At 44.6% G+C, this 13,212-nt stretch overlaps 1 protein-coding gene across 5 annotated transcripts in view; it reads left to right on the forward strand.

The window, feature by feature from the left end:
- Pde10a (phosphodiesterase 10A) overlaps nucleotides 1-13,212 on the forward strand; it is a 517,525-nt gene that overhangs the window by 343,178 nt on the left and 161,135 nt on the right. The window contains exons 1-2 of one of the 5 annotated variants that reach the window (XM_029564532.1): nucleotides 11,753-11,904; nucleotides 12,293-12,424. The exons of 3 other annotated variants lie outside the window; for them this stretch is intronic. In XM_029564532.1, coding sequence (XP_029420392.1) covers nucleotides 12,373-12,424 — 52 coding nt within the window. In that variant the 5' untranslated portion in view covers nucleotides 11,753-11,904; nucleotides 12,293-12,372. Of the gene's footprint in view, nucleotides 1-11,752; nucleotides 11,905-12,237; nucleotides 12,425-13,212 lie in introns of those variants that run through there. One more of the 5 variants, XM_029564534.1, reaches the window with a different exon arrangement.

The raw sequence follows: 13,212 nt of genomic DNA on the forward strand, positions 1-13,212 counted from the left end.
TAACAGTAAAAATAAATTGGTTTATCTGGGCCAACTGCATGGTCTTAAACACCCAAAAGAAAAGTATAACCAAAGATTAAAGGGATCAATATAATTCTTTAAGAGTCCATGTGTCTAGCTAAAGGCTATATAACAACAATGCTAGACAGGAAATACCTTCCTTTAAGTTGTTGGCCCGGGTGGCCCAAGAGACTCCCAGACAGTAACCCAGCACAGAACTGGGAAAATGAACAGCAGACCCCAATCTTATCTAAAGGAGTATTGGTAACTGATTGCTGCTAGATGAGGTAGAGCTGATCTTCCTAAGACAAAGAACTCTAGATAGGCTGACTAGATTCAGCAGATGGACTAGCACTGGGGAAAGACTGGGGGTGCCGACAACACAGTGGACAGTAACAGGGATGACAGAGTATGTGGGCCCCAGTGGCGGGGGGAGGCTATGGGAGGGTGCCATTTGGGAAGTGAGTGTATAGATGAATAAGATTGTGTGGGATGTTCTGCATGAAACGCACACAAAGATCAACAAATAAAATGAGTTATATTTGAGGAAGAAGCATAAAAATTTGCTTCATGTTAATTAGCAGAGGTAAAAAACATTACCACTGAAATCTACCTGATGACTTCATATCCATACTCAGGTACTAAAGATCCGAGTGTAACCGACTGTGACTAGTAATGATCAGACACATAGAGATTAGAGACACGTGCAAACATCTAAGTGTTATTAGCATAAAAATGAGTTTTTCTATATGAAGCAGTATATTTTAAAATGAAATGGAGATCTATTTTAAAGGTTAAAACCTCATTCAATTTTATGTGTTATGGGGTTTATACTGTATTCAATATTGTATAACTGTATTAATTCAACAGTGAGCCCAAAAATTTTATAGCAACTTTTGAAAGAGATGCTTCTTCTAATGTGTTTATTAAATAAATAATTAAAAAAATAGCAGAGTCCATAGAACATTTACCAAGCAATTATCCAGATAGTGTATTAAGTTTTATATACATAGTTTTCATAGTAATCCTTGTAAAATTATTGCTACTATCATCAATTTAAAAACTCAAACCTTAGGTAAGTAAGTAACCTATTGCATTTTTAAAAGCTTGAACCTTAGGGTAAACCCACTGCAAAAGGGCACATAACAGACACAAGGTGATTTGTACTCAAAGCGGGGAGGAACTGTCTTTTTCACACTGTGAAACGGTGTCAGTACTGTTGCCTTCAATTTGGAAAATTCTCGACACAATTTTGCAACCACATTTTCTTCTGATTTTTCCTATTTCTAAAGAAAATTCAACAATAAATTCCCAGCACACTGCATCTAACTCTTAAAAGTTGTATCTTTAAGATCTCTGTGATATCGTTAGTGTTTTGATAGTAAGGAGAGAACAGCATATAAACAGTAAAGTTTGTTTTCAAACTTGGCGATAAGCTCCACCATCCCCTGACACAGTTAGGTGATTGATAAATGTTTATCAGCATGTTAAGATTCAAGCTAGACTCTTTTCTTCTCAGCATGAAGAAAACAAACGCTTTTGTTGAACTGCGCCTGTGTGCGTGCTATGGCCTGCCTCATGCGTGGAGCGGGCCAGTGATTGGAAAGCAGGGTGTCTGCGCTCGGGCTGTCCTGGCTGCGCTGTGGGACTTGTAGGGTACAGCAACCTTACTCTAGTGCGTAGATTACACACAGCACCTGGCTGTCTTTTCTTTTTTACAATAATGGCTTCAAGATCTTTTTCTCCTATTAGCTTCTGTTTATATCTTGTTACAGATGAATAGGATTTGAGGTCCCGTGAAAGATGTGGCTAAACTGTAAGCAAACCCATGTCATCCTGAATTTCCCGCTCTGCTTCGGCGCTTCGAAGGTTGGGTCCGTAGTGAGTTGTCAGGAGGAGGTAAACTGAAGCGGACACTGTGGGTGTTCTTTCTCTAAGGAGCATTTGGTTTTGTCCTGTGACGTGTTTCTAGAGCTTTGTTTGTGTGACAAAGATTTGAGTTCTAAATGAGAAAATGTTTGAGTAAATATTCAACCAGGGTTTTACTTGGCGTATACTCGTGCATATAATGTAGGAATTGAGGTAACTTTGTGACTAGTTCAGCATGAAAAACTAGATTTGTGCAGAGCAAGGTGGTGTATGTCTTTAATCCCAGCACTTGAGATTGAGGTCAGCCTGGTCTATATAATGAGCTCCAGGCCAGCCAGGGCTACAGTAGTGAGACCCTGTCTCAAAACCAAAATAAAACAAAGGACCCCTGGATTTATTCTTATAGTACTCTATGTTAGAAGAAAGTAACTTTTAAGGAAAACTTAATCCACTGGGTTCTTTTCCCAATGCATGCTGTGTATGTGTGGTTTGTCACAGTCTAATCTGTACCAGCTGTTATTTTTGATGCCCACTATGTGCTAAGCAGGTTGTTTAGGAATAGGAACACAGCAGTGGATATTTTTTAAATTGCTCTCCTCCTGGGTATCTGTTCGAAGAAGAGCATGAAACAATATATAAACAGGAAAAATACATGTAAGACAATATAAATATACAAGACAGAATGAATCAGTAAACACACAGCGTGGCAGATTCAGGATTGGTGATAGAGTGTAGCTGTAGCTTTAACTGGCTCCTAAGGCTGAAGCTAGAAGGTGAGATCTCAGCCAAGAGTTACAGTCAGGCAGAACGCTGCTGAGCAGGGTTCCCAGGGGAGGATGCCCACCCAGTGCACGCTTCATTTGTGAGCGCGGCATGCAGAGAAGGCCGTGTAGGTAAGGAGGAGAGCGGAGGTCGAGATGGCCAGGGTTGCATGGAGGATTCTGTTTCAGTTAACAAGACAGGGACGTGGAAGGGTTTTAAGTGAGAAGTGTCTATCACAGAGATCACTCTGGCCACTGTGTCCAAAGAGGAAAATGCTGAGAATGGGAAGCACACAGCAGAAGGCCAGAGACAGCCTGGGACTGATGTGACTTGGGTTCCAGTGGAAACAGTGGGGTGATGAGAACTGGAGAGACCAGATGCATTTTAAAGTCACAAACGGGACTTTGTGATTGACTGGACATCAGGCAGCAAAAAAAAAAGATGACCATGGAGGTGTCAGAGCTTTAGTGACTGCAAGAGTATAGATGAGGCTTTGAGGGAATATCAGGTGTTTGATTTTGGACATGACAATGATATGGATATATGTATGCTCTCAAAAATACACGTGTTGAAACACAATCACTAAACTTGTGGACACTAGAACGTGTGTGGGGTCTTTGGGAGGTGAAGGTCATGAAGATGCCACTGTAGATAGGAGGTTCCAGAGAAGCCGTCTTTCTTTACTACCATAAAAGGACACACGGAAGGTAATGTGTTATGAACAGATCCTCTTCTAGAGCTGAATCTGTTGGTACCTTGATCTTGGATTTCTAAGCTTTTAGAACTGTAAACAATAACTTTCCTTTCTCTGTAAAATACACAGTTGTGATAGCTTGTTAAAGCAGCCCACTCTGAGACGGAAGTGGTAATTACAGATTTTGGGCAAGTTTGGGGCTAAATTTGTGACATCCGTCTGGGTGTGAAAAGTTACAGTGTGCCCTGGCGTTCGTCTGCTATCACAGCGGAACCTACATACGGAAGCATCTCACATGTACATCACATGGTTCCCTTCCTTCATTCTAGTGAACTACAGTGATAGAATGACCTTCTCGTGAATTCGGTTCGTCAGCTTAACTGTGTGGCTCGTGTAGCGAGCCGTCTGTGTGCTGACTGATCCCATTTTCTTGACTTTAATACAGCCAAAGCCTTGTGGTCATCTGTGGTGGTTAACCTTGATTTTCAGTGATGAAATTTAGAATCCCGTGTGACCAACTACTGTACCTTCCATGACATCTCTGTATTCCTGGAGCTATAAGCCAAGACAAACCCTTCATTTTTTGGGTCATGTTTGCTTAGTACCTAGTCACCACAAGGAAAAAAGTAAACTAGTACAGAAAATTGGTCCCAAGGAGGGGCCGTGGGTGTGAAAAACCTGACCCTGTGGTTCGTGGAGCCTTGGGCTAGAGAAGCCCTTGCATGCTGTGCAGAACCTAATGGGTCATTGGGGGAGGAGGAGGGATTTGGAAGACCAGAAGTCTGAGAGTCCTGAAGAGGCTAGAGGACTGGGTTATGAGGTTTCAGAGGGGAACAAGCTTCTCCTGGGAACTGGGTTAGAGGCCATTCAGATTGTATTCTGGCAATGTGTTTGGTTGCATTCTGCCCATTCCCTGAGAACTTGCATGAGGCCAAATTAAAAAGCAACAGAATAATGTTTGGTGGAGCGATTTAAAGGCAGGGTACTATCCAGGCTGTGGTGTGCTTAGAGCTCAGTGTCGGAGTGATTTAAAGGCAGGGTACTATCCAGGCTGTGGTGTGGTTAGAGCTCAGTGTCGGAGTGATTTAAAGGCAGGGTACTATCCAGGCTGTGGTGTGGTTAGAACTCAGTGTCGGAGTGATTTAAAGGCAGGGTACTATCCAGGCTGTGGTGTGGTTAGAACTCAGTGTCGGAGTGATTTAAAGGCAGGGTACTATCCAGGCTGTGGTGTGGTTAGAACTCAGTGTCGGTGCACTTTAAAGGCAGGGTACTATCCAGGCTGTGGTGTGGTTAGAACTCAGTGTCGGAGCACTTTAAAGGCAGGGTACTATCCAGGCTCTGGTGTGGTTAGAACTCAGTGTCGGAGCACTTTAAAGGCAGGGTACTATCCAGGCTCTGGTGTGGTTAGAACTCAGTGTCGGAGCACTTTAAAGGCAGGGTACTATCCAGGCTCTGGTGTGGTTAGAACTCAGTGTCGGAGCACTTTAAAGGCAGGGTACTATCCAGGCTCTGGTGTGGTTAGAACTCAGTGTCGGAGCACTTTAAAGGCAGGGTACTATCCAGGCTCTGGTGTGGTTAGAACTCAGTGTCGGAGCACTTTAAAGGCAGGGTACTATCCAGGCTGTGGTGTGGTTAGAACTCAGTGTCGGAGCACTTTAAAGGCAGGGTACTATCCAGGCTCTGGTGTGGTTAGAACTCAGTGTCGGAGCACTTTAAAGGCAGGGTACTATCCAGGCTGTGGTGTGGTTAGAACTCAGTGTCGGAGCGATTTAAAGGCAGGGTACTATCCAGGCTGTGGTGTGGTTAGAACTCAGTGTCAGAGCGATTTAAAGGCAGGGTACTATCCAGGCTGTGGTGTAGTTAGAACTCAGTGTCGATCCAGGTCTGCATGAGAGACAGCAAAGAGAGGGGCAGAAATATAAAAAAAGTGAACCCTGGTAAGGAATGACATGTCTTAAGTGTAAAGTCTTGGTACAGAGAGTGCACAGACCAAGAATCTGTAACTGTGAAGGAGGTCAGTACCATTAGAGGAGTCTGATGCTCTGCCTTGGAACAACAGGAGAGACATCCTGAGGGTAAGACCTCGCCTGGCAAAGTGGAAATGCAAATTCGAACGAAGAATGGCATTGAAGTGGTTCCCAACTCCAACAATGCCTGGGAAAGGGTTTCCTCAGGCTTGGCACACAAAGGCCAGCTGGGCTCCCAGGTGGCCAGGGTCCATCCTTAGAAGCTAGTGAACTTTGTCCATATGGTATTGGATTTATAGGCATGACAGATGCAGGATTGAAGGGTCATGGAGTCTTGTACCACAGTTCCAGAGAGCTGCCAAGGCCATGCGATGTGTGACAGGGTCAGAGTTCCTGCAAGGGTGCCTTGAGATGTTCATGAAGCTGAGAAGTTGAAGCCTGTGTTCAAACAGATCCTGGAACTTAGACATGCCAGGACCATGGAATGTCTGCTGGCGAACATTGCAGGTATGGAATTGAGCCAGCCCAGAAGAGAGGTTGTGTTCCTGGCAGTAGAGCTGGAGAGATATGGCTACCTAATAATCCCTTTGGAACCCAGACATTACCATCATGAGCCCAGATGCCAGACATGGAGTTGTAGGATTTCATATCTCCCTACTGGGTTTGGTGTGGGCTTTGGTCAGACAACTTCCTGATTTCCCCCCTTTTTCCCACTTGGCATGAGAATGTTTATTTTGTGTCATTGTATCCTGGAAATATGTGACTTGTTTTTTATTTTATAGGAGTTTATTGCTAAGAGATTGCCTTGAATCTCAAATGAGACTTGGACTTTTGACTTTTAAACAGTGTTAGAACTATGAAAGACTGAATGTGTTTTGAGATGGTTATGAGCCTCTCGAGACAAGGGGAGGTAGGTTGTGTCTTAAAATTGATGTGTTTGCATGTCAAGTTGGCAAGGGGTAGAGTTGTGATAAATTGATCTTGATTGTGAACTTGGGATTTAGAATCACCATGGAAACAAATCTCCAGACATGTCTGTGAGAGCTTATCTAGGTTAGGTTAATTGAAGTGGGAAGGCGTACCTTGAATGGGTCCCACCATGGCCTGGAGTTCCAGGCTGAATGCAAGGGAAAGTAGATCTCAGAAGCCTTTGTGGCTGTCTGCTTCCTGACTCTGGTCACGATGTGGCCGGTCACCACCCTCCCTGCCAAGATGGACTGTGCGCCAAGTAAACATAAACCCTCATTGCTTCAATGAATTTTGTCACAGCAGGGAGTTAAAAGACAGCATCTTTTCAGTAACAGTGTGACACCAGGCTTCGGTGGGGAAGCAGGTCAGTCTGACTCTCAGACAAGAGCAGCTGTGCAGGGAAGGAAACTTGGGAACTCGGGCTTGAGCATAGGGCAGGTAAGCGGCTCTGCTCGGCCCTCAAGGGTTTGGTCAGCATTTAAGGCAATAATATACAAGTGTCTGAACCTAGACTTTAGATCCAATGGTAGTTGGGGTTGGCAGGTTCTGCTAATCAAAAGACTTTGGGTTTAGAATCAGATGGGCTTGGTTCAGGTGCCTGCTTTGCCAGTCATTGATACTTGACTTTGAGAAAGTTACCAACTCCTCTGAATTTCAGTTTCTGTACTTGTGGTCTGTTTACCGTAGCAGGCTCACCTACCACCGCCCTTGTCAGTGCATGTCTTTTTCAAGCTCTATAGGAATGTATAGAGTTCAGTAGCTCAGCAAAGATCACCCTGTATGACATGACGTCATTTCTACTTTGGGTGATGCTAAAATTTACTTAGTACATTGAGGTGGTGGCACCGTTTCTCCTTTTGTAATGAGGAATCCATGGAACGATGCTTTGAGACCTGGGACTATCATGTTTCTCAACATCCTGTTGCTCGGTGGGTTTTAGTATTCTTTATTAATTTTTGCCTGAATTTGCCATGGGGCTTAGAAATGAGGATTTCATATGAACTGTGTATTGATGGCATCTCTGTTAAGTCTGTGGTAGGAACTTGTATTTCTGTTCCCTTTGCTGGTGTTAGAATACTGACTTTGAGATCTTCCACTTCCTTAATGAAGACGTTTTGAGTATCTTGATCATGCTAGAGGCAGCGGCTTTGTATGTATCCACAGACTTTTCATCTCTCTGTACTTTAAGACGGAAATTCAATCTCTATGGGATGAAGATCTATTAAAGACTTTAAAAGCGTTAGTAAGAAGGAGGGGCCTGTTTTGGGGGTTTTAAGATTCTTTTGTAAATAGCATAAAATCCACTGAAGGTAAGGCTGGGCACATTGCATTCCTAATTTATGTCAGGCTACAATTTGCTAGCAGCTACTTAAAACTGATTTCTAAACATCTTTTGATGAGTTGTTTGAGCTATTTCTTCTGTGTGTCCCAAGTATGAGGCGAACTTGACGCTGCCTCTTGGCCGTGCTGCAGGGTAGGGCAGGGCCGGATGAGCAATGCTTGGGACAGTTTCAGTCTCTAGTGACCCGTTCCATACAGCTGTGCAGCATGTTATTGGGAAACCTGGGCTTTCGCTGTCAGAGGGCAGCTGGGACTGAGAGGTTTCTAGTACAGCAGGGCAGAGCAGAGCTAAGCCGTAAACAGACAGTCTTTGTTCTGAGCCTGCCACAGTCACACCAACTTGACGTCAAGTACAAAACTGATAAGCCTGTCCCACGTTCTTTCTTGAAAAGAGAAGCAGAGACCCACTGAAAATGGGTGTGGGAAGAGGCCTGAAATCCATTTGGCTTGGTTTTTTGGGAGGGCGCATGGCTGTGGAAGAAAAGCCCCCGTGTGCTGGCTGCTGGGACTTACAGGCTGGAGGGTTACCATGCAATCTTCCACCACACTCTGCTGTACAGAGATCGATGTACGGACACCACACTGTGAGGACACACACTGTAAACTTACACATACTGACAGAAGGAGAAGACTGTGCTTAGGCAAGTGACAAGCAACAGAGAGTATGGGTGAAACTCGGAGGCCGAGCTCATCACGTTGGGTGCAAACCTGCATCACGGTTCAGTTTGGTTTGTTAAGTGTTTCTACTCCCGAGCGTCGAGTGTGATGAGGACGGAAGCAGCAGGGTTGGGTCCACTGTGCTGCAGGAAGCTGTGGGCCAGCCTGGCCTTGTTCTGCTTAGCGTCGTCCCCTGCACATGGCAGCCTGTGACTCACATAGGACGCTCGGGAAGAATAAATGAGCTGCTAGTATGTTCCACTGGATCAGCCATTGCATCAGCAGTGTTTGTCTATGTGCTCAATTTCTGGACCTCTCTTGTTTTCTTAAAGTCTTATTATTTTACATGTATGAGTGTATTGCCTGCATGTATGTGTAAATGCATGTGTGCCATGCAATGCCTGTGGAGGTCAGAAGAGTGTCGGATCCCCTGGAGCTGGAGTTACTGACCATTGTCAGCTGCTTCTGGGTGCTGGGATTCAAACCTGAGTCCTCTGCAAGAGCAGCCAGTGCTTTTAACTGCTGAGACATCTCTCCAGCCTTCTGGCTTTTATATACATCTCAAACACATTCTCTAATACTTTAATAATTTATGTGAAGCTTCATTGAGTATAACTGAAAATTCAAACTCTTCAAGTCATTTTCAGAAGAGTCTACTGTCTTTTATAATCTTTATTTGGAAATAAAAATGGAAACAGGGAGGTATATGTAAAAATAACATTCTATATTTTGAAATATTTTTAAAAAATGTTCTTATTGAAGCCGGGCGTGGTGGCGCATGCCTTTAGTCCCAGCACTTGGGAGGCAGAGGCAGGCGGATCTTTGTGAGTTCAAAGCCAGCCTGCTCTACATAGTGAGTTCCAGGCCAGCTGGGGCAACAGAGAGACCCTGTCTCAAAAAGACAACAACAACAACAACAAATTCTTACTTAGTTTCATGCTTTTCATATAATAGATCTTAATCAAATTTAGACCCCTTCCCCATCTGTGTCCCGCCATTGCCCACCCCCCCACCAGGTTTCATGCATTCTGTCATAATCACTGAGTCCTACCTGGTCAAGCATTTGTACCCAGGTGTCCCTTTGTACAAGTTCATCCACCAGAGTCTAGTCAGTCTATCTAGAGTCGCTCCCTTAAACAAATCTTTCTTTTATCCCACAGCAACCAGCTGCTGGTGGTTCCTTAGCTAGGTTGGGGCCTGCTGCCCATTTCCCTCATTCCGTGCTGGATTTTTGTCTTACTGAGTCGGCATATGTCTTGTGCATGCTGTCACCATGGTTGCAAGTTCATATGAGCAAATTCCCAGTGGTCTGAAAGCCTGTGTTTCCTTACGTTCATGCATGCACCCTGGCTCTTACAATCTTTGCGTCCCCTCCTTCGCAATGGTCCCTGAGCTGTGGGTGCGTGAGGTTTAATACAGGGGTCCTAGCCAGGGACACATACGCTGCAGTCTCCTGTTCTCTAAAACGTAGCCAGTTCTGGCCTTCTGAGTACATCATACTCTGCTGTACGAGAAAGCTTTGCTGGGGAGAGCAGAGGGACGTATTAGTGTGCTCTCCACCCCCTGTTCTGCTAGGATCCATGGACCTTAGGTGTAGAGTTCCACTGTAGCTGTGTCACTTAGGACTGGGCATCTCTCAGACATATAGTCTCTGTGTGTGACCAGGTGTGGAGCTCTGTAACAGCCTCCATCTGTTGCAAAAAGAGGCTTCTCTGATGAGTGCTGTACGGTACACCTGTCTGTAAATATCAGGATCCATATTTAGAATACAGTAAGAAATTTCATTTTTCTAGAGATATGACAGAAATAGGGTTTTCTCTAGGATCTATGACCTCTCCAGCCATGTGTATTTGGCTATGTTTACATTGCTAAACATGAGTTCCCTCCCATTGAGAGGACTTTAGCTTAATTAGATAGCTGTTGATTACCCCTAGATAACAGTGCCACCAGTGCCCCAGTGGAGGTAGTTTGCTGTGCCGGTTGTGGTTGTGGTGGTTTTACAGCTGGGTTGAACCATTGATTGGTTTTTTTTCCCTTAGCAGCTTGCGTAGTGTCCTCTGGAACCATGAGAGCTGGTCTTCAGGGAGGAGGCTTCCGGGTCAGTTCCTGCTCCATTGCTCCAAGTCCTGTGTCCACACCATGTCCTGTCTTCAGCAGTAGGGTCTTACCATCAAGTTCTGGGAGGCAATCAAGGGCTATGGTAATAGCCTGTGTTATTTTGGGAGTCTCTTAGACTACCCAGGCTTATATCTTGAAGGGAGATGTTTCCTGTCCGGCGTTTGAAGTATTTTTCACTTAACTCTTTGTATTTCTACTTTAAGACACAGCTTTGAATATAATGGAACACTTTTGTACCTGAATGGTGGGGTTTGCTGCATAGTCATGCCATTGCTGTTCAGTTTCCCAGTTAACCTGTCATCAGTGCCACACTGCAGAAGGACCGAGCCATGGCATGCAGAGAACGCCTGTTCCGTTCCCTTCTCCTGTCCCATCCCCTTCACCTGACCTCCCTTTCTTCCTGTGGTACTACTGTGTGTCAAACCCATGGCTGTGCACATGCTAGGTACATGCTCTAGCTTGGAGTGACACCCCTAGTCTCATTTTCTTTATTTTATGATTGCCATTAAGGTTTGAGTTGATAAAGGAATAAAACATCTTTCTAAATGACAACCAGCACATTTTTTAGTGTAAAGTGATAGAACCCTTAAAAGAACAGCTAGATGCTGAAGGAGCTCTTGTGAACTACTGTGCGAACAGATGTTGCACCATGTATGAAGTTCCTCAGCACATAAGCAGAGACCTTACTGACCTGAACATCATGGTCGCACCAAATCATTTTACCGTTACCCTTTCTCTAGCCTGCCCTGGAAACAGAGTTAGCTGACTTCGGGGACTGTTACATCACTGGTGCTGCGCTCCTTTTGCTCAAGGAAGTTCTCCTTGTTTGGGCTTCAACAATCTGTAGAGAAATGCACAAGTGTATCCATACCTGTTAGCAGCAGATAAACCTGTTTAAATATTAGTTTTGCAGCATGGCTGAGTTGAAGGAAATGGCTTTCTTCAATGATTGCACTGAACAGTGGGGCACTTTCTAGAATAAATATATTTTGAGAATCACATCTTTATGAATATTTGTTTGACGCATTTTCCGAGTACTGGCTATGCTCTGGACCGTGAGAGAGCCTCTGCACACACGATCTCCCCCAGCATGCACAGACACTCCATGGTGTAGGGGAAGTCGTTCGTGGAACCATAATGCAGAGTTGAGGTTAAACTCCCATGCTTGGTATCCGCTATTTCTCCCTTTACTTTAGAAGTTCGCAGACTTCTGGATTTCATGAGCCACATATTATTTTCGTAAAGATAGAAAAATGATATAGGTTCCCCCCTTTGCTAAGAACATTAAAAACAGAATTATCATAATTTGATTTCAAAATGATGGTCTGATATTTTGACCTAAACTTCGCAAATGGATGGCTCTTTAAATAGAAGCAACTCACGTTCATGAAAACCTCACTCCAGTGAACCGCCCGCTTCTCACGCTGTGGGAACTACTGTGACATCCCTTCCATCTGGATGACTATCCTCAAGGCAGCTTTGGTTCATCTGGAGACGGGCTTTGCAGAGAGCAGCATACATGCACAGGTAAGCTGAGCACCCAGGAGCTAGCTCGCTTTCTGCAAGTGTCAGGCACCAACTGGGCTCTCATGGGGAGCTTCTCAGCCTCTGTGCTGTGCCAGGCTCTCAAGGGAACGTGTGGGTGATGGTGTTTATTTCAGGGTCAGAGTTTGTGCTGTGTGAGTTGTTGACCTGCTGCCTGAGTTACTGGAGTGAATCCTACAGGTATTTAAGATGTCCCGTGCTGCTTTTGTTTTCTGTGGAACAGTGATTGGGAGCATGGGCATATGGCATGTTTTTCATAAAGACAGAAATAGAGAAAAGCTGTGGTTTTACTCGAGAAGTCAGACACTCATTTTCTGCTTATGACAAGATCGCACACGCATATATTCTCTTTTCTTACTCTGTCCAACAGATGAGAAAACGTAGCGCCTGTGTGATTTAATTGTAGCGTGGCGTACTCCGGTTTGGAATATACAGCTGCAAGGATCGACGATGTGGGGACCCAGTGAAGCCGGAAAGTTGCCTTTATTTTCCTCATCTCCAAGTAAATACCCCAAATAACGTTTCTCTAATAGAAGGCGAGAGAGGATATTGTCTTTTGTCAAATATAACAGCTTAAAAAGTATAGACCTAGAGTTTTGGGTACCTGTCCACTTTTAAAAACAGTATTCATTTACTTTGTAAGTTACCTTGAGGACAGAAGACACATTTCTGGTGGATAAGACAACTTTAAAGGTCCAGACCCCATTGCAGCACTAAACCATGCCCAACTGTGCCTAACTTCCAAGACCAGGGAAGATAGAATGCACTCAGGGTGGTAATGAAGTCCAGTACTGTTGATGCTAATTAAGGCTTTTTAAAATAAGGGGCTGGAGAGATGGCTCAGCAGTTAAGAACACTGGTTGTTCTTGCATAAGATCCGGGTTCGAATCCCAGCACCCACATGGCAGCTAACAACTGTCTGTAACTCCAGTCCTAGGGGATGTGACAGCCTCTTCTGACCTCCGTGGGCATTGCATGACACGGGTGCACTTACCTACATGTAGGCAATACGCACATACACATAAAGTAAAAATAATAAATAAAAATTAAAGAAAAACAAAAAACTTTTTAAAATAAAAAATGGCCCATGCAGAGGCTGGAGAGATGGCTCAGCGGTTAAGGCACTGGCTGCTCTTGCAGAGGATCCAGGTTTGATACCCAGCCCCCACATGGTGGCTAACAACCATCCTGACTCCAGTTCCAGGGCCTCCAACATCCTCTTTGGACCTCTGTGGGCACTGCAAGACACGGGTGTACTTACACACATGCATTAATAAAATGGCCCATTCT

This window comes from Nannospalax galili, unplaced genomic scaffold (genome assembly GCF_000622305.1).
Source record: "Nannospalax galili isolate Female #2095 unplaced genomic scaffold, S.galili_v1.0 scaffold1157, whole genome shotgun sequence".
NCBI lineage: Eukaryota > Metazoa > Chordata > Mammalia > Rodentia > Spalacidae > Nannospalax > Nannospalax galili.